We start from the raw sequence: 21,472 nt of genomic DNA, 5'->3' as shown, positions 1-21,472 counted from the left end.
AAGGTTTTGGAGACCACTTTTCAACCCCATTCTGATTTGACATTTTGGAGAGCACCCATTCTTGGGGTTTATGCATTTTCTTCTTCTTCCACACATTGGAGCTTATAGGTTCACATTTTTTGCGCATTGCCTCCTTTAATTTGTGTTTTTTTGTCTTCTTCTCTTCAATTTAATGATGCATTTTCATTTTGGATTAAGTGTTGATTCGAATTCCATGGTCAATTAATTCTATGCATTGATTCCTTGCAGAGAATGAAATGAAACCTTGATATTAGTGTTTTGTTTGGTTGAGTTTTGTTATTTCTCCGTTTTGAATTTGTGTTTGTGTTTTGAACGAAGAAACCAATGTGTTCATGCTTAATGAATTGTGACAGATTCATGAATATGTGCACTGCTTAATTGCCTATTGAACTCATTGAACCTTCACTTAGTTGCTTAATTATGAGTTTCATGAGGACTAACATAACCAATTTAATTTGTAATATGTCATCGATGAAGTTTCATTTGAATCAAGGAATCAATATCATTTTCACTATTGTTTTATCAAATTTGCAATTACGTTTTATATCTATGTTGAATTTCTAAAATTGTGTTGTGTTGTGTTTGTATTTGGAACCTTTGAATTAAAGTATTGGTCACTGAAAAATAACCCTGGATTAACTCCTAAGTACTGCATTTAATTTTTTTAATTTGGTTAAGTACGACTTCAAACAACCCTTTGTCTAATTCTTTCACTCATACAGTTTTGTCTACTCTCATACTTAGTACTCTCGAAGCATATGTAACTATGCCACTTGTTAAGGCCCAATTTTGGCATGTTTTTTATACCTAAGTGCATTTCTTTTGGATGTTCTTTGGTTTTAATTCTTTTTTTTAATTCATTTTAAATTTTCCTTTGAAAAAATTAAAGTTTATTTTTTTAAAATATGTTAATAAAGTGTTTTTAGATAGTTTTTTATTGTTAGTTTGTAGTTTTGTAATTTCCAGTTTTGATCTGGAATCAAAGTTAGATTTTGAACGTATTTTTGAATGTTTTATTTTTTTATTTTTGTTGTTTGATGATCGAATCTATTGTACAGTTAACTTGGGAAGACAACTTATGCAAATTTGTTTAAGTGATGTGAAATTAACAAAATTTTGATGCATGAACTTAAGGCAATTTGGTCTTAGTGCAAAGTTGAAGAGCTAAGTGTCAATCATTATTGGTATAACCTGTTGTGTTGTGTTAGATGGGTCACCAATTTATTGAGCTTACACTGATTGAATTAAAATCAATAAAAAAGGAGGTATGTTTATGGGCTTTCAGCCCATTATGCAATTTAAAATATGCAACCATTGCATCAGATTTGTTAAGAGAGGAAATAGAGTAAGAGATAGAGAGACATAAGTTATGAGTGACTCTTGTGAGAAAAGAAAGAAGTCATAAGAGAGAGTGAAGAACGAAGTAAAGAGCAACCAATTTATTCCGTGCAAGCCTGTGTAGAGAAGTTACTTTGGAGAAAAAAGTTTTATTCTTCATCTCATATATTGGGGTTCCTTTTGTTGTTTATTTAAAACACTCATTGAGGTTTGTTATCCACCTTGTTGGTGAAAAGCATAATGCTCTGCTGATCCTTTAAATCTCCAACCGAACTTATGTTGTACCCATTAGTTATTATTAGTGAACGTTTTTACTAGACTAGGTCCCGTGGATTTTTCCTTCATATTGAGATTTTCCGACATTTAAAAGTTTTAGTGTTTGTTGGTTTCTCTCTTCTCTAGTTTATGTATGTTATTATTTACATATTATTTATTTAGAGAAAATTTGATCTAAGTTTTACTTCCACTTGTTCATCTGTCAATTTTGAGATCTTCCCAAAATGCTGGACTAAGTTAGAGCTGAAGAAAAGAAAGTAAACTTGCCATTGGCAATGTGCACCTACCAGTGGAATAATAAGGAAACTAACTTGCTTTTAATGGTTGGAAACCAAATGGTGAACTTCTGCATGCTTGAGTGATCAACAGCTGAGTGGAAAAGTTTCTCATGGAACATGGACCAAGATGTCAAAAGCTGATTGGTAGGGAATTGAATCTGTCTGGTGAAAGGATCCGTACCCGGGTGTGTGTCTTTCTGGACCCGAGTGAGACTTACTACCTCTAGTTGTGAACATTCTACTTTAGCTTTGGTTTGAACATTGAATTGTGATTTCTGATTTCAAATCCAGTTCCAAGTATTGTTTCATGATTGTTTCTACATTTGATTCATGTTTGTGCATTCAATTACGTATTCACTTCTTACTTTTCCAGTTCTTATCTTTAGTTAAGTTTTCTAGTTGGTTAGTCTTAGGAACTATTAATTATGCACTTGTTTTCGTTAATTCTCGATTTTAATATTCAATTAACACTGTTCTACACTTGTTTCCATGTTGGTATCATAATTCCATCCGTAGCACATCATATAAATATATTCTGCATCACATCTCACAAAAATACACTTTGTTGTCAAACTGATGTTGTAACTTTCGTTTAAGAGTTTTTGTTGGCAGACTTAGTTTTAAGTATGATTTAGTGAATTTTGCATTGTTTCCCAGTTATGCATGCATATCATAAGCAATTTTAGATATCTAGACTTCTTCTACACGTTAGCATTGCATAAATTAAATACATTTTTATGGTAAACTTGATCACTCATTCTTTTTTACAGCAGTGCAATCTAATGAAATATAATGTCAAATTAGTTTGCTAATTAGGTCCAACAAATTTCAGAACTTGTGCTTCCAATTCTAAATATTGCATCTAACAAAATATAATGTTAAACTTCATCAGAATTACTATGTAAGAAAGATGGAGATTCTTCACGTGATATATTTTATCTAAAATCCTTGAGAAAAAAATATCTTATTTATTATCTTCGCATTCTGAAATAAAAATTATATGATGTTATCATAAAATCTATACATAAAATATTTAATTCTTTTAAAATATTTAACAATATAATTTTATTCAGCCTAGAAAACCTAAAGTATTTACAACTATACTATATATAACTAAACATGACACCCAAGATATACATGTATGACACTTTTTAACGTCTTTATATGTTTCTTCGTAAGATACTACCTTTCTTCGTACTAATAACTTTCTCTTTCAATTGAAAACTTTCGATATGTCATCCAACTATACTAAAGTATTTAACTATATAATTTTATTTAGCACACAAAATATGAAGTACTTACAACTACTTTAATTTCACTGTGAAAACATGATATTCAATGTTATGTAATTATGGAATTTTATTTAGCGCACAAAAATAAAGTACTTACAACTACATTATTTATATACTATTAAATATGACACCTAAAGATGACAAATAAACATGTTCCCGTGGGTATTGTCCGAACCCGTTCCCGTTTTGACAAGAAATTCTCATATTGACTGGGTATGGATATGGGTATGGAGAATTCCCGATTTTTTCAATTGGGTATGAGGATGGGGATGGGGATGTACATATCCTCGCCATAATACCCGTCCCCGCCATATCTCCATCATCGTTTAAATTATTAAAATATTCACAACTGATTAAGTAACCTATATATATATATATATATATATATATATATATATATATATATTTCTATTTTTTATTTATTTTAATTATTTGGTTTGTTATGAAAATCATTCGTATCTCCAATATATTTTTTATCTTATCATAACATTTATGTAATTATGTTAAAATGATGTATGTCAATTAAAAAAAAAATCTTTCTAAAATTTGAATATTTCTATTATTTTTTAATATTTTTATTTATTGTATATTTTTCTCTCACATGAGAATGTTTAATACTCTCAATTTAAGTGTTTAATAACATAAACATTTCATTTACTAGGTAATATAAAAAAATTACTTATTATATTATTGATTTTTGTTTCATTTGAAGAACTTTTTTGTTTCGCTAAAACATTTTTTGTTATTTCTCAACCACCATTGAGTATATATGTTGATATTTGAAAATTTTTCTTAGATCTATAAGATATTTTTCATATTATCCTACCCTTAATTATACATTTGTTTTCCTTTGTGCGATTCCTTTCAATAGTCTCCAAATTGTTTATAAGACACACATTTGTTAATTTTTTAATATTTTTATTTTTTGTTTATTTTCATCATGTAGAATACTATTTTGATATATTTTATCTAATTTTTATTTACTACAGTATAAAAATTTAATGTAATTGCCATGAATAATTTTTTATCACCATCCAACATATATTGAAGTTCAAAAGATACAAGATCTATGTTAAAATTTTATTATTATGTTTATTATTTGTTTTTTGCGTCATTTTGATCAAGTGATGTATTATAACTTTTATTAGTGTATAAAAAAGAGATTCATTATAATTTAAAAAATTGAAGTAAACAAACATTTAATATATTTTAATTTGATTTTTTTTCCTTTTATATTTTTTTTAAAACAATTCTAAATTTTATCAACTAGGTTTCATTAATGTTTGTAAATTTAATAAATGTTTTGGTTCTCATGAAATTTTATTTTGTATTCTAATCTAAAACGTAAACAATTATAATTTATTTTAAAGTATTTGATATCGAAAAAAGAATCATCCTTCTAATATTGAATATTTGATAATATTATGTTTCTTTTACCTAGTGGGGATGGAGATGAGACAAAAGTTTGATACCCGTTGGGTTTGGGTATGGGGATGGGGATGAATTTTTTTTATGGGAATGGGTATGGGATAGCGAAACCCGTCCCCGCCTCGTTGTTATCCCTAATGACATATTTCTCCAACTCATGAGAAATATGTTATTCATTCACTTAAATGTTTACATGTTAGAATTAATTTTATTATGTGACTCATTTGAAATATTATGATGGACACAATTGTGATTTAATAAGATATAAGGACCTATTGATTATTATAGAAAGTCGTAATAAACCAAAAATAAAGATAAAATAAAGCCTAAGCAAACTTAATGGACAATGACTTATAAAAGGAGACTAGGGTTTTGTCTATGCCCATAAGATTCTTTCATAATAAGCCATAAAGAAAAAGAGTGTGAGAGGAGAAGAAAGGCAAAGAGATAGATATTGGAAAAGGAGGTCAAGAACCGAGATTCAAGAAGCACCTCATTGGGTCTATCATGGATCAAGATTAATATCTTATTATGATTGGTGTGAACGTGTGAGAATCATGAATCTTAAAATCTTAGAATAGTCTTCGATAATGAGTTTTTATTGCATGAAAACTACAAATTTAATTTACATTACATGCATGACACACTTTTTAATATGATTTTTTCTAGAAGATGCTAACCTTTACTTGATACACAGTGAAGTATTGATGGGTTATATTTTATATAGAGGTAGTCATTCCGAGATTGTAGTTATATATGTGTTGTGACATTAGTCTTACATACATAAGGTATTTGATACCAATTTTAACCAAAAACTTTAAGACAACGACTTCATGGATTTTTTTTCTCTTATATAGTGTTTAATTTTTGTTTTTTCTATCCAATGTGTGATTTTAACTCATTTAGATTTTTCCAACAAGTATAAAATCTTTCGGGCAAACATTAGCATCATAAAAGTCTATCTACATATGCAACGGCCCCCCCTCCCCCAAATTTTTTTTTATATTTTTTGCTTTATTTTTATTTATTTATTTTTAAATTATATAAATTTTTAAAATCTTTTAAAAACTATTTATATTTTTTAAATTAAATAATATTAGATTCAAAATTAATACAAATTAAATTAAGTATTTTTTTATTTATTTTATAAAGTGCAATAATAAATAATAAAATTAAAAATTAAAAATATAAAGAAATAAAATTATTAAGATATTTTTTTATTTTTTCTTTCATTGTCTTTTGAGTTTATTTATATGTTCTATTCTTCTCTCGTACTTATTTATTTTCTTTTCTTACTAAAAAAAGTTAGACATAAACTCAATATTTTAATCCTTATTTTTTCATATTTTCTCTTTTATTATTAAATAAATAAATAAGGTAATTTTCTCTTATCTCACTTGATAGTGAACTATTTGTTTAACATTTAGCATTATTTTTTATCTCATGACCTTATTTATTTTTTATTAATATAGAAGAAGAAACAATGTACTATGTGATTTTTCATAGTCGATTTTTAATTGTAACTTGTTCATCATAGTTTTTTTTTAGTAATTATGTCTCTCAACTTTTGATTAGATTACGATAAATTATTTTTTAGTCTTAGATTTTTTTTTAAATAGTTATATTAATGAAAAATAAATAAATTTATTTTTTAAAATTGATAGAGAAACTATGAAAACATGATAATGTGGTTGTTTATCGCATAACAATGAAATGAAAGCTTGTGAATATTTTTTGAATCAAATGAATGTAAATAAAATGGAAGATGAATATTTTATAGAAAATATGATTATTTACATCGAAAAAAGTAACTGAAAAAATTAATTATAATTCAATTACCATGAGTTTAAAAATATGAAAAAACGATAAATATTCCTTTAGATATGTGTAATTTCTTTGATAATTATAAATATATTAGATTGTGTATTATTTTTATTAAATTATTTACAATAATATTAAATATATAAATTTTGAGTATATTATTTTGACTCCCGCAAAAATTTTGGTGAAGATCCCTCGTTGTACATATGCTACATGTATGAGGTAGTCCTATTCCTAACACTTTAGCATAATCATATATTACAATTTACGTAAATTTTACACATTGACTCACTTTTTTATTTCTTTTTCTTATAAATAAAACAATACTCATATAAAAGTTAATATACATTATAATTTATAGTTTAAAATTAGAGTATGTAAGGTGATGACATACAAATCATCATAATTAATGAAAATGACACATAAAACATCTATAATCCATTCATCTTAGACTTAAATTAAAATTATCCAAAGAATATTTGGATTCCAAAAAATAATTATACGTTATTCCATACACGTACTTTGAGCCGGATTGAATAGAAGTTGGGTGATGACCGGGTATTCTTCTATTAGAAAAATAACCCTGCAACACAAATTTATGTTCATATGTTATCTATCATATTAATAAAAATTAAACTTAAACCTTCTATCTTTGCTGTAAGTAATTTTAATATAACTAAACAACAAAGTAAAAAATATTTTTCGTCTCATTATTTTGTAGATAGAAGTTTTGCATTATTGATATATGGAATTTTCTTTTCCTATAATTTTAATATTTCTCTAACGTAAATAATTAATTCATTAAATAAGATAATAAAAAAAACAATTATTTATTAAAAGTAAAAGATGACAATAAACACAATAATATATTATGAATATTATAAAAAATGTTAGTAATTAATTGTTCCCTGGTAATGATGAGCTAACATAATGATATCTAATCTAAAATTTAATTTTAAATTTATGTTTCTCTATATCTGACTTAGTCATTATTTATTTTTTTGTATTTTGATGTATTTGTATACACCCCTTTTCATATACTTTATATGATGTACCGCAGAGGGTTCATTTTAGTGCTAATGTGCATGAAGATACGTGAATACATTTTTCAGTAATACATGCATTTTGCACAACTAAGTTAAGTAAATATGAAAAAGTAAAAGTGGAGACTTTCTTTTTATGCTTAATGGAAAAGCTGTGTTTATAATAAATAAGAGATAAATTGTACTTTAAAAAGATAATAAGCATATACTTATGGACGGTAAAATGTTTTCTTCTTCCTTTCTTTTTGTCAAGGAAACGCGTGAGCCTTACGAAATCATTTATATAGAATTAAGCAACAATATATTTCAACATGTAAGATCTAGGATTATAATTTTAGTTGTAACTTTAGTTTATATTATTTATTATTTGAATTAAGAATTATTTTATGTAATTTTAATTTATTAATTACTAATTATTTTTAATTTATAATTTATTTACTTTTTTATTTTAAATATTACGTGAGAAAACAGCAAATATAATGCTTTTCTTCTATATATGTAGAGTCTTAAAACGATAACTATAATATGTTTTCTGTTTTTATTTAACTTAAAATAATAAATAATTACGAATAATTAAACTGAACGTAAAATAAATTTATACATTAAGTGATAACAATTTCATAAAAAATATTCAAGATAAAAATTATTAATAATTTAAAATCAAGAAACTAAACCTAAAAGATTGCAAGATTTCTATGTCGAAAATAAAATAGTAATTTAGTGTTATATATCATCATGTACAAGAAAACATCCTAAATTTATAATTAATATATTATCTCACCCTCTCACATGGCCTAGTTCCTTATCTTTCCCATAATCTTGCCATGTCCATTGCTCAGAAGTTGATACACCAATTTTGCAGTTGAAGGAATCAGTTAACACCTTCAAATTCATATACCCTTCTATAAGAAGACAACAATTATGTGAATCCCTTTGAGGATTCTTCATTCAATCATCCAAACCCATGTTCGTGCTTTAACTTAGAGCCAGAAATAGATTAGGCAACAAGTTTGCAAAAGCCACCTTCACAATAAGCAAGCAACATAGGCCATTTTACATCTATAAATAGTTGGGAAGAGACTCTGTTGCTTCATCAATTAATTGGCCCTAACTCTCTTCTCTGATTCTCATATTTCATCAAGTAAAAGTTTAAGTATGGAGATCACTAAAATCATAATTGCTTTGTCACTGTTTGTGTCATGTTTGAGTGTGCAGGCCAATGCATATTATTACAGACAATGTAGCACCAAAGGAAGTCGATGCTATGGAAAATACATTAGATGTCCGAATGAGTGTCCCAGCAGTGAATCAACAGATCCTAAGGCTAAGGTTTGTCACATTGATTGCGACAAACCCATATGCAGGGCTGTATGCAGAAGTAAGGCAAACCATCTTTTCATTCTTTCTCTTTCTATACCCTTCAATTTGTCCTTGCTAGTTATTTGAAGTAGAGCAAGGTTTTCAAATGGTCTAAAACTTGGTTTTTTTAAATAGTTAGGATTTTTGTGTGGAATGTAGTGTATGAAGATGCATTAACAAGCATGATATATAAAGTTGGTGTTTGTGATTTGAAGGTCGGAAACCAAACTGCAATGCGCCAGGATCAGGTTGCTTTGATCCGCGTTTCATTGGTGGGGATGGGAGAGTATTCTACTTCCACGGAAAGAGCAATGAACACTTCTCTTTAGTTTCAGACTCTTCCCTTCAAATCAATGCTCGCTTCATTGGACACAGGCCAGAAGGTAGAGCCAGAGACTACACATGGATTCAAGCCCTTGGAATCCTCTTCAACTCCAAAAGCTTATCACTTGAAGCACCCAAAACACCTCAATGGAATGAAGATGTTGACCATCTCAAATTCACATACAATGGAGACCATTTGGTTCTTCCTGAGGGCCCTCTCTCCTCTTGGCACTCTCCAGAAAAAGATGTGAAAGTGGAGAGAGTAGCTGCCAGGAACAGTGTGATAGTGACCATAGAGGATGTTGCTGAAATATTGGTGAATGTGGTGCCAGTGACCAAAGAAGATGATGCAGTTCACAACTACCAAGTGCCTGAGGATGATTGCTTTGCTCACTTGGAAGTTCAATTCAGGTTCTTTGGGTTGTCTCCTAAGGTGGATGGTGTGCTTGGAAGGACTTATAGGGAAGATTTTGAGAACCCTGCAAAGGTTGGTGTTCCAATGCCTGTTGTTGGAGGAGAGGACAAATACAGGACTACCTCCTTGCTTTCTCCCAACTGTGCTTCTTGTGTCTTCTCTCCACTTACTTCCCATCACACTGAGCCCACTCAACTCACTCCAGAGTTCATGGCCACCCTTGATTGCTCCAAGTTTTCCTATGGCTTGGGAATCGTTTGCAAGAAATGAAAACCCTCATTCATTAGTGTTGTCAAAAAATGAATAAGCCTATTACTTTGTTGTATTTCTAAAATTAATGTCTGAAAAGTTGTTACTTCTTTGTTGTATTTCAATGTTCTGTGAGTCCTGTATTTGAATAAAAGTTTTAAAATATAACACAACTGAAAAGTACAAATCCACAACCTTCATTAAGGCAGAAACATTAATATGACTCTTTGAACGATACCTATCATGCCAAGTTCCATCAAATCAATTATATTATCTTCTTGATATACAATTTATTACCAGATTATAGATTTATTAATGAACCTATCAGAACTATCAATGCCATTACTTATAATTTACTCTTATTTGTCACCTAACCCAAAAGGTGCTTGTGGTATGTAGGAATCTGAAATAGAAGCCCTTTGGGAAAAGGAATAAAGAAAAGGCTAATGAAAATTAATCTAGCAGATAATAAGTCTATTTCTAGAATCTCAGAAACAGGGAAAAAAGGGAAATACTTTGTGTACACTCCAAATCCCATCTATATAAGAGAGAGACAGAAATAGAAAAGAGAAATTTGATCAGTGATTATGGGAATCCTGGTGAGTTGTACATGCAGCTGTTATAAACTATTTCGAGATTGTTGCATTAAATGATCCCTGCCTTACTGGTTGAGAAACCTTGGCTTGTTTACAATTCGTTTTTGGTAGGCAACCACATGTTAAGTGCACACAAAACTTGTTTTTTGTGAATCTTCTTCCTTGTTGCTTCATACAATCCCTCCTCTTCTGTCTACATTGAGTTGCAACATGGCTGCGGCTATCCTTGAAATTGTGCTTGAGAATTTGGATTCACTCGAGCTTGGACTATGCTTGGGTTTCAATCAAGACATTAAAAGGCTTGCCAGTTTGCTCGCTACAATCATGTCAACTCTTGAGGATGCTGAGCAGAAACATGCCTTTGGGTGAGTTTGGCTGGAAAAGCTAAAAGATGCAGCTCACGTACTGGATGACATCTTGGATGAGTTTGCGTTTGAACCATTGAGATTGGAGCATCAAAGACTCAAGTGTGGGCCATCAAACAAGGTACAAACCTCTTGCTTATCCTCTTTTCATCCCAAGAATGTTGCTTTTCGCTGCAAAATTGCTAAGAAAATGAAAAAAATAAGTGAGAGATTGGAAGAAATTGCTGAAAAAAGTACTAACTTTCACTTGACTAAGATGGAGATGGTTCCCCGGAGAGATAGTGGAGTAATTGAATGGCGTCAAACAACGTCATTCATCACTGAATCAAAAGTCTATGGAAGAGAAGGAGATACAGATAAAATTGTAGACTTTTTGGCTGGTTATGTTTCTCATTCTGAGAATGCATCAGTCTATACAATTGTAGGTGAAGGTGGAGTTGGAAAAACAACACTTGCGCAGCTTATCTTCAAGCATGAGGGGATAATCAACCACTTTGAGTTAAGAATTTGGGTCCGTGTTTAAGAAGATTTCAAATTGAAGAGAGTGATAAAGGCTATCATTGAAGCAGCAACTACGCATCCCTGTGAGGATATGGATATAGAACCACTACAAATAAGACTTGGAGATCTGCTTCAAAGAAAAAGATATTTGCTTGTTTTGGATGATGTATGGATTGATGAACTAGAGAGTTGGTCGCAGCTGAAATCTCTCTTATTGTCTTGTGGGGGAAAGGGTTCTTCCGTCTTGGTAACCACACGCCTCCCAAACACAGTTACAGCTAGCATAGGAACAGTGCCTCCTCATGAATTACCGGTGTTATCTTATAATCATTGTTGGGAAATTTTTAAAGAACATGCCTTTGGAGTAAATGAGGTACAACAGGAAGGGCTTGTGGCAACAGGGATGGAGATAGTTAAGAAGTGTAGGGGAGTGCCTCTTGCAGTGAAAACAATGGGAGGCATGTTGGGTTTCAAAAGAGAGCAAAAAGAATGGTTCTATGTCAAGGAAAGCAACCTGTGGAGTTTACAACAACATGAAAAAAACTCGTGTAATACCTGTCTTGAGATTAAGTTACTTAGACTTACCAATGAAACTCAGACAGTGTTTTGCATATTGTGCAAGATTTCCCAAAGGTGAAACAATAAGTAAGGAAGATTTAATTGAACAATGGATGGGTAATAGATTCATTCCATCCGGTGAAACGTTTGATGCTGAAGATACGGGTGATTCTACGTGGAATGAGTTATACTGGAGATCATTATTTCAAGATATTGAAACAGATGAACTTGGTAATGATGAAACTTGTCCACGATCTTGCACAATTTCTTGCAAAAGATGTTTGTTGCATTACAGATGACAATGATGTAACTACCTTGCCTGACACAATCCACCATCTCGCAGATCATAGAGCTGCGTGGGGTGTATCCGAGGAATCCATTAATTCAATGCAGTTGCATCAAATAAAATCTTTGAGAACCTATATTGGCCAACTTTACCCTGTTGTTTTCAAATGCTACACTTTGCGTGTGCTTTGGTGCACAGCAGTGAAAGAATTATCCAATTCAATTCATCATTTGAAACATCTAAGATACTTAAATCTCTCACAGGGCAACTTTAAAACTCTTCCAGAATCATTAGGAAAACTGTGGAATTTGCATATACTGAAACTAGACTATTGCTATCGTCTCAAACAGTTGCCAAACAGATTAACACGCTTAAAAGCTCTACAACAACTCTCTTTGAAGGATTGCTACAACCTATCAAGCTTGCCCCCTCATTTGGGGAAGTTAACTTCCCTAAAGAAATTAAGCGCTTATTTCGTTGGCAGTGAAAGAGGGTTCCATTTAGCAGAGGTAGGGCCACTAAAACTCAAAGGGTATCTTCACATAAAGCATCTTGAAAAGGTGAAAAGTGTCACAGATGCCAAAGAAGCCAACTTGTCAAATAAGCAACTTAACAAGTTGTATTAGTCATGGGATGAAAACGAAGAATCCGAGTTACAACAAAACGTTGAGGAGATTCTTGAAGCCCTTCAACCTGATACACAACAACTCAAAAATTTGACATTGCAAGGATACAACGGTGCAAACTTTCCACTGTGGATGTCAAGTTCTTCTTCCCTCAAGGAATTAGCAATAGTGGGGTGTCGAAAATTCAACGTGTCATCAGGTTTTCGATGCGTTGAGGATTTGTTAGTTTACCGATGCAAAGAGGTGGAACATATGCATGAGAGTTTACAACGTATGACTTCTTTACACACGTTGAGATTATGGGATCTTCCGAACGTGGAATCCCTGTCTGGGTGCTTTGCGAACCTTCCTTTGCTTCATAGTTTATCATTACTTGATCTACCAAAGCTGAAATCCTTGCCTGACTGCTTTGGACGCCTTCCCTTGCTTGGGAGTTTAACATTGCGGGATCTTCCGAACGTGGAATCCTTGCCTGATTGCTTCGGGAACTGGTTATTGATGACTGTTCCAAGTTGTCGTGTCTTCCTAAGAGCCTGGACCTGAAAAGTTTGGAAGAATTGGAGATTTACAATTGCCCTTCGCTACATCTGAGAAGGGAAGAGGAAAATTGATCTCCTTCCAGAAATTAAAGTGGTCGCTCATGTTAAGAAAGGTAAAATCTTTTTCTTTTTTAAATTGAAAATGGTTCTTAAATTGTAAGAAGTGAACTTTTTTTCTTAATTGAAAATACTGTTTTTAAATTTTGTTTCATGGGTCTTAGCTTTCTGGTTCCATGTTAATTAAGTGTTTAAGGTTAATGTGTGTCTTTGATCGATTAAATTAGTCACCATTTTACTGTTAGCTTTGTAAATTCGTATAAATATGTTGATCATATTAGATGAATTAACGGAAAGATCATATATTATTATAATCTGTATAATTCTTCTTAAAAGAAACCTTGCAATAAATATATATATATATATATATATATATATATATATATATATATATATATATATATATATTCATATATGATCTTTGGTAATATGGTACACGAGTATTTTGTTATTTTCTTTTCTAATTTTAAATTAAGTCGTATACGATTTCAATGAAATATAATCTTTAGTTGAAGTGAAATTGTATCCGAATGATACGAGTTTAATGAAACATGATTTAAACTAAAGTCGTGTAAAATGGAAACGAATTCGATTATTTTTTATTGCAATGAAATTACGAACCTTCTACAAAATTTTTTGTAGGATTTTTTTCTTTTTTTCTAATAGTTTCTTAGAATGCCCTTACTTTTGTGCTTAGTCCAGTGCATGATTCAGTGTTGGGATGTCATTCATGAATTGCTCTTTATTGTTGGCTCAAGCTCAAGTGCATAACTCAGCAGCATTTCTATGGCCTAGCAGAAGGTCTTCTGAATGTGTCCTATATTTTTAATTGTTGTGGCTAAGCTACGTTGGCGTGACTCAGCCAATTGACTCCTTTTTGTTTTTAATTTCTTACAAAAGAGTGGCTTGTTATTAGGATTCTTGATTTAGTATTCCAAAAAGTATGCGGCATGTTGATTTGACAAAATAAGGCATGTTTCCTAGAGAAAGCAACTTTTCAACCTAAGATAAGTGTATTATTTGTTATGCATTTTGATGCCACGAAGACACTTATCACATGCCCATACCTTAGAACTTTGTTTGTCCTCAAACAAACCAAAATCAAGAGATTTGTACAATATTTTAGTGACAAACAGATCAGTCAAAAAAGAACTAGCTGCAATTATCTTGGTGAAGGCAAAAGGTGAAGAGGTTCCCTTTTTACAAAGAGATCAAAGAGTTTGAAAAATCCCTTGCAGTTTCCCATTGTTTGATTCCCTTCCCACCATGGTTTTATGTATTTCACTCTACCAATGCTTTTGAGCCTTCACTAGTTTTACATCTCATTTCAATTGACCATCTTTCTTTTAAGGAGCAAGGATCACTAAGGACTTTTGTAGGCTTGTAATGTGCTTTTCAAAAACATTTTCCTACTCATTTGCTCCCCTAGACCGTTTATGATTAGTCTCTTGTTCATCTCAAAATAAATTTCCCTATTCTAAATACACAAATGAGGGTTGGATTAACACTAGTGATATGGTGTTGGAGTGCAAACAAAAAACAGGTCATGGATGTAAGACCTGTGAAATTTAATTAAATAAATAAATAAATAATTAATAAATGCGGGTAGTGGAAGTCTTTATGACATTAAGTATTGATTGATATGATGTGGAAAAGTACTAGTTCAAATGGTTTAAAGTATTTTATTATGTGAGAGGACTTGAGTTCAAGCCCTATGTATGTCATTTATGTGCTATTTAAATTATTATTATTTTAATAATGTGTTGGATCATGATGAGTGATAATATAATTAGCATTATATGAATTATCACTTAGGGAAGCTTTACTTTAATTTCATGTTTTTGGAAATTTGCAGAAATCACCTGGTGGACGATGAACTGCCGCTTGGCGGCATACCCCTAGCTGCCAGGTGACACATGTCTGACCAACCCAGTTTATGGATTTTGATGAACTACCTGGCGATGAACAACCGCCAAGCGATGTGAGTCAAATTTACTCGATTTTGATGTTTTGTGTGTTCTAGGAGGATTCTGATCGGGGAGAAAGCAAGTTCTAATGATTTGGGAATGTTTAGATGTCATATATCATTGAATTCTCGTGTAATTGGTGGCTAAATTGGATGGAATAGTATGAATATGTTTTTAGGGTTTGGAAAGTTGGGGGTTTGATGTTGTGAAACTAATTGGTGATGGAATCGTACTAGAAATTGGTAAAGAATGTGTGTGGGTTGTACACTAGTCTGATTGTATGTAAATTCGAGAGAGAACGAATAGAAATAGGCAGAGAAAGTACCAACTGGGGAGATTTGGAAACCTTGGCAAGGTGGAGCCATTATGGGTTGCCAGGACTGAAGCATCGCTTGGCGCCAAGCTATGGGCCATCAGGCGCCAGCACAAGGAAGGAAGAATTGTGTGGCTGTAAGGAGAAATGATGGGTCTAGAATTCTTGGAAATCAGATATTGTTATATATGGGATTGAGAAATTAACTAAATAGAGGTTTAGGGTATATATATGTATATATATACACATATATGTATATATATATACATATATGTGTATATATATATATATATACATATATATGTATATATACATATACATATATGTGTATATATATATATATATATATATATATATACATATATATGTATATATATGTATATATACATATATACATATGTATGTATATATATATATACATATATATATACATACATATGTATATATGTATATATACATATATATATGTATATATATATATATATATGTTATATATATATATATATATATATATATATATATATACATATATATATATATGTATATATATATATATATTTTGAAGGTTAATTGGAAAGGGGAAGCATCATTATTGTAATAATAATACCATAGGGAACCTTATTAAACAAAAGCATTGTTGGAGTTGGGAGGTATATAACCATTAGGAACAAGAAGTATTAAATGAATATGCACTAGTGGGATATGTGATATAGGTTTATTGTATGATAAGGATTTTTTTTTTTTACGTGGGAAAGACCTCTATTGGAAATGGGCAATTTGTGTGTGCAAGACTAGATAGTAATCTAATAGTGATGAATATGGATCCTATGGTGTAAGGGAATACTTGACTTAAAGCGTTGATAGATAGAAAGATAAGGTGTATCTATGGATTAAGTGTGAAATAATGAAACTGTGTTATATGAGTCACATAGCATGTTGGAATTATCTATTATATAGAGTAAATATGATTGACATGAGTGAAAATGCGTGAAACAGGGGTCTACGGTGCTTAGTAAAAACCAGTACTACGCTAGTCTGGTATAGTGCTTGGCGGTGGTGATTGGCCACCAGGCAAAAGCTACCAATTTAGAAGAGCCCTGTTATGAGTGGCGTTTGGCGGTGAGGTGTGTTTCGCCAGGCGATACATGTAGACAGTGGGTGTAGAGGCGCTTGGTGCCTTGCGGCACGTGTCCCCCGTCAGGCGGTCTGGAAGCGCATTGCATCTGGCGAGTCATGAGCAACGCTAGGCAATATTGGTGAGGCAAAAGTGGTATGCTTGCTTTGTGATGTGACCATATTAAGGCTCATAGCTTGGGCTATTGGCTAGCCCATTCCTTTTAGTTTCTTTTATTTCCCTTTTTATTAATTGAATAAATATTATCTAATTTGGTTTGTTTTTGTTAAATGCAGCCCATTTTCAAGCTGCCAATTAATGAAGCAATTTGGATTGGGCCTGCGGCCCAACTCTTCTCCATACCAACCCGTACACATCCCTCCTAATTGTGTCTCGGGCAACCCATTCAACACACCAAGCAAATTGCAGCTGGATTGGCAGCATACATTAACGTTATTCCTTCTACCACGTTCTATCACTCAGACTATATTGGGCCAAGCCACGCATGGATTGTTTAAAGCCCATTATGTGCCCATTACAACAACCATCAAATGCAATCAGGTTTCTGCCTCGCATTCTATTCCTTTTGCCTAAAACGCATCCACGCCGCAGCTAGGTTTTTTCATCACCAGCCACTAGGGTTCATGAGAGGGCAACACCCCTTTCTTTAGGTTTCTGTCCAAACGCAATTCTATTAGCTGCTACGGTTTTTCCTTTCACCCATCACGCGATCCTTCCACCATTAGATAGGAATGCTTGTCACATTTTTCCTTTTGTTGCCGTAGGAATCTGTTAGATGGCTTCCTCATTGTCTTTGCTTCTCGGCTGCCTTTCCACCTATATAAAGGCAAGCCAACCTCATGTATGGCAGCTTTGATGAATGTTAAAATTGGTTGAGATCACTCCCCCCATTTGTCAGCTCAAACCCTAAACACTAGATGGGATTTTATCTCGTCGGGTTGCTCCAACACCGTGAGTGTGTGAGTTCCGTGTGAGAACGAGAGTGAACCGAACCCTAAACGAGTCTTCCGCTGCATTTTAGTTTATTTTCACCGAACAAATCAACAATTGGAGGTCGTTCCGGACGTTATTACTCTAGCATCCACAAGAATTTATTACTCTGGTGTTTTTTCACTATGTTATTTATTACTTTTTCCACAAATATCCAAATAAGCTGATTCTTTTTGGGTTGGAAACTAGGCTTTAAGATATTTCATTTAAATACTCATATGTATATTTTTAAAGGCTAAGTAAGGAAAAATATATGTTACAAGATGACACAAAAATTTACAAAGCCAAAGACAAAAAAAAAACTAGTTCAATTAAAACTTGAGGAAGCAATGCATTCGCAAAAATGTTCATATACATCATGCTTCCAAAAAATAACAACAACTAGTTCTAAATGCACACATGATCGACCAAACCTTAAATTGTCAGAACCTATATATGAAACATCATATGATACTACGACAACAACAGACAAATGGAAATTTCTTTCCAATTTGTGAAAGGCACATATCAAACCACCAACACTACCATTCAGAAGAAGAATTTATGTACAACCATGCACAACTTAGAGATATCAACACAAGCTTAGAATAACTATTCAGAAACTCAAGAGCAGCCAAGGTTGGCTCTTCTTACCTTGAGTCCTTGATCAAAAGCTCTTCTTCCATAAAAAGTTTCTTGCTTTACCAAGATGTCCTCTCTTCCATGCTTGCTCTTATCTTGCCTTCTAAGAACCTCTGATTACTATTTCTCTAAACTCATGTGCCCTCTTCTCACTCACAAGGTGTCTCTAAAATTCAGCAGTTGTCTCTTGTTCTCTCTCTAAACTCAATTTTGTCTCTCCCTCCTTTAAGGTTTCCACTTTTAAAAAAACAATAATCTGACCTAGCCCATCTAGTGTTTTCTAAAGCCTATTAATTTTATTAAATTAAATAAATAAATTAAACTATTATTTCAAAACAATATTTTACTCTTATTCTTAGCCTATTAATTCAACCCATAATATCCAATGCGACAAAATTCAAATGAAATTAAACCAAAATTTATTACAAGTTCCAATGTTCCAAATAAAACAATGAAAACATAGTAAAAATTCCTAGCTCTAATCCCAGCTAGCCCTTACTCCGTCGTCTGAGCATCCTCAGCATCACCTATATCAACATCTGCTCCCATGTAATGAATCACACGATCATCGCCAAACACAAACAGAAAGGGTGAGCTGATAAAATTAGAAATAACATATACGATAACACAAGATAAGTAATACACCCATCTAATTCATTCTACTTTGTTCTTGGCCAAGACCTTAACCCCCAAGGCTTTTCAACCTTTTAATCACACAAATACTTAGTCTTGGACTCAAGAATATGAGGCTCACACGAACCTGCCCGCTCGTGGTCCTGCCTCTACGAACCTCCCCGCTTGTAGTCCTGCTCTACGAACCTCCCTGCTCGTAGTCCTACTCTACGGACCTACCTGCCCGTAGTCCAACACATGTGATCCACTAGCCACGTACCTCCCCACACACAACATCTCTCAATTGTGAGCACGGAACATACGAACCTACCTCGCTCGTATCCCCACACGAGAGTAACTGCATATGAACCTCCCCGCTCATATCATCACATGTTCACCACTATCCATGAACCTACCCGCTCATGGCACAACATCTCCTAACCCAAGTATAGCATCATTGTATAAAACAACACTCAAACAAGCCATGTACAACAGCATTATCGCTTAGCGCCGCCAGGCGAAATCTGCCCTAACCGCCTAGCGAAACACCTTAGCCACCAGGCGCCATGTCAGTTTAGCCCCCCTCTGTTGAACATCTTCCGCCTAGAGGGTCACACCTTGCCGCCAAGCGCTGCACAGTGTAGGGACTCCTCACGTTGATTGTATTGCCTGACGCTCACCCCCGTGCCGCCAAGCGCTGTATCAGTAGTGAAATGCAACTAGTTTTTAGCACCCTAAACTGATTGGACTTATGCTAGAATGTACATCCAAGTGTCTAGATATGTCCCTTCGATATAGGAGAACTTCATAGTAGTACAATGCTCCTCTATGATTTACGAACATATGCTTCCGAATTTCCAATTCCTCTATCCAACGTCTCTAGTTCACTAAGTGCAGTATCACTGCTTAAGAATTCAATCAAGTTTGTGACAATGCCTAACAATCCAGTAAGTTTACAATTCACACATCCTAATACTACTGGTCTGGAATAATATCAAACCTTCTCCCAATATACTTAACTCATACTATACAACCATGAATGTTGTCCCACACAATATTTCATAATCCCATATCATCCATCTATGCATATAAGTCACGAATGACACCTAAAGCCAATAAATCATGATCAAAAAATACCCAATAACACATATGCAAAGAACTATGCTTCCAAAACCTGAAACTTTTAATTAGAATTATCATTCTCCCTTTCTTTCCTTAACATTCCTACCAACACACCATAACATAGTCATACTTTCAAACCTATTACCATTCACATACTCAATTACTATAGGCATATTGTCCCTTCCCGTGTTACCAATTAATTTCTAGCACCACTCACTCACCTAGGTTTCTCCCTCATTTTCCACTACCTAAAACTCGCAAACCAGTACCTGTGCCTCGCCATCGCCTGGTGACAAGCAAAGCACCGCCAGACGGTGTATCAGAACCCAACCTAAACCTAGGTTTCTCCATCCCTGCAAGTAATTCCACCCCTTTTTAGTATCCATCATTGTTACTAAACGTACCAAGATGTAGCAGTACATATATAATAGACTAGACTTTCTATTCCCCATTCAATTCTTAAAATTTTCTTGACATTTACTCTTAGAAACCAATTCAATTTTTCACTCCCTACCACCATCACATATATGATCATGTATCATGCACGGGTATGTTACAACTCTGCCATACCCCCAATTCGAATCAGTTTCATATCAATAGCATCCAATATGGTATACACACATCAATTCCAGAAATTCACATTGATTTCCACACAAACCGCATCAAAACCACCAAAAGAAACGCGAACAATGTCGCGCTGTCTGGCAGGTATTCATCGCCGCCAGGCGGTTCATGACAAAATATAGCAAAACCAGGCATAGACTGATGAGTCTCCTGGTGGCTCAGACTCTACCGCCAGGCATTTTCTGGGCAGAAACCCAGAAATCACGAAAAACAACACTTTTTAAGAGGGTAAAACATGCAACCAGATTCATTCAATATATAGAACATTGTATAAGGTTTAACACATGCAAAAGTAGCTCCCCTTACCTGGATTCCTTGCTTACTCATATTAGTGTGTGTATCCTTCCACCAAAACCTTCCTAGCCTTTGCTTCCACTTTAACCAACGTTTTTCAGCCTCACCACTCCTTTCAATCAACACCACTCCTCTGGAAAAACTTTGCCTATCCTTGACACGAAAATGCAGCACTCTTTTCTTCTCCTAATTGCCTTCTCTCTCTTACTTACTACCCTAATTAAGGGTGCTTAATTCTAAAACGAAAATACCATAAAGTCTTATGTTAATGGTTAATCATGGACCATTAGTTGGCTATCTCCAATGCCCCTCTTGGCAGCTAGGGTTTCTATGCCTCTTCATTCCCATGCCCAAATAAAATTAAGCAAAAAGAAAGTTCTAGTTTCGTTCCTAACAAGGTTTGAACCAAAAACCCTTTAATC

The 21,472-nt window shown here is 33.1% G+C and overlaps 1 protein-coding gene and 1 pseudogene across 2 annotated transcripts; both read left to right on the top strand.

Annotated features, from left to right (window-relative positions):
- Positions 1 to 8,360: 8,360 nt before the first annotated feature.
- LOC114170596 (uncharacterized) lies at positions 8,361 to 9,963 on the top strand. Its single transcript, XM_028056106.2, has 2 exons — positions 8,361 to 8,875; positions 9,072 to 9,963. Exons 1-2 carry the CDS (start codon positions 8,653 to 8,655, stop codon positions 9,863 to 9,865), a joined length of 1,017 nt encoding a protein of 338 aa, XP_027911907.1. The 5' UTR covers positions 8,361 to 8,652; the 3' UTR covers positions 9,866 to 9,963.
- Positions 9,964 to 10,650: 687 nt separating this feature from the next.
- On the top strand, positions 10,651 to 16,992 carry LOC114170194 (disease resistance protein RGA2-like; annotated as a pseudogene). The gene is made up of 3 exons (XR_014986399.1): positions 10,651 to 13,428; positions 15,228 to 15,353; positions 16,649 to 16,992. The product of XR_014986399.1 is annotated as a disease resistance protein RGA2-like (transcript).
- Positions 16,993 to 21,472: the final 4,480 nt, after the last annotated feature.

The sequence above is a fragment of the Vigna unguiculata genome, chromosome 11 (genome assembly GCF_037176805.1).
Source record: "Vigna unguiculata cultivar grain cowpea cultivar isolate G323 ecotype 2 chromosome 11, ASM3717680v1, whole genome shotgun sequence".
Taxonomy (NCBI): Eukaryota; Viridiplantae; Streptophyta; class Magnoliopsida; order Fabales; family Fabaceae; genus Vigna; species Vigna unguiculata.
Note: the sequence above shows the minus strand (reverse complement) of the source record. Positions and strands in the feature narration are given on the sequence as shown.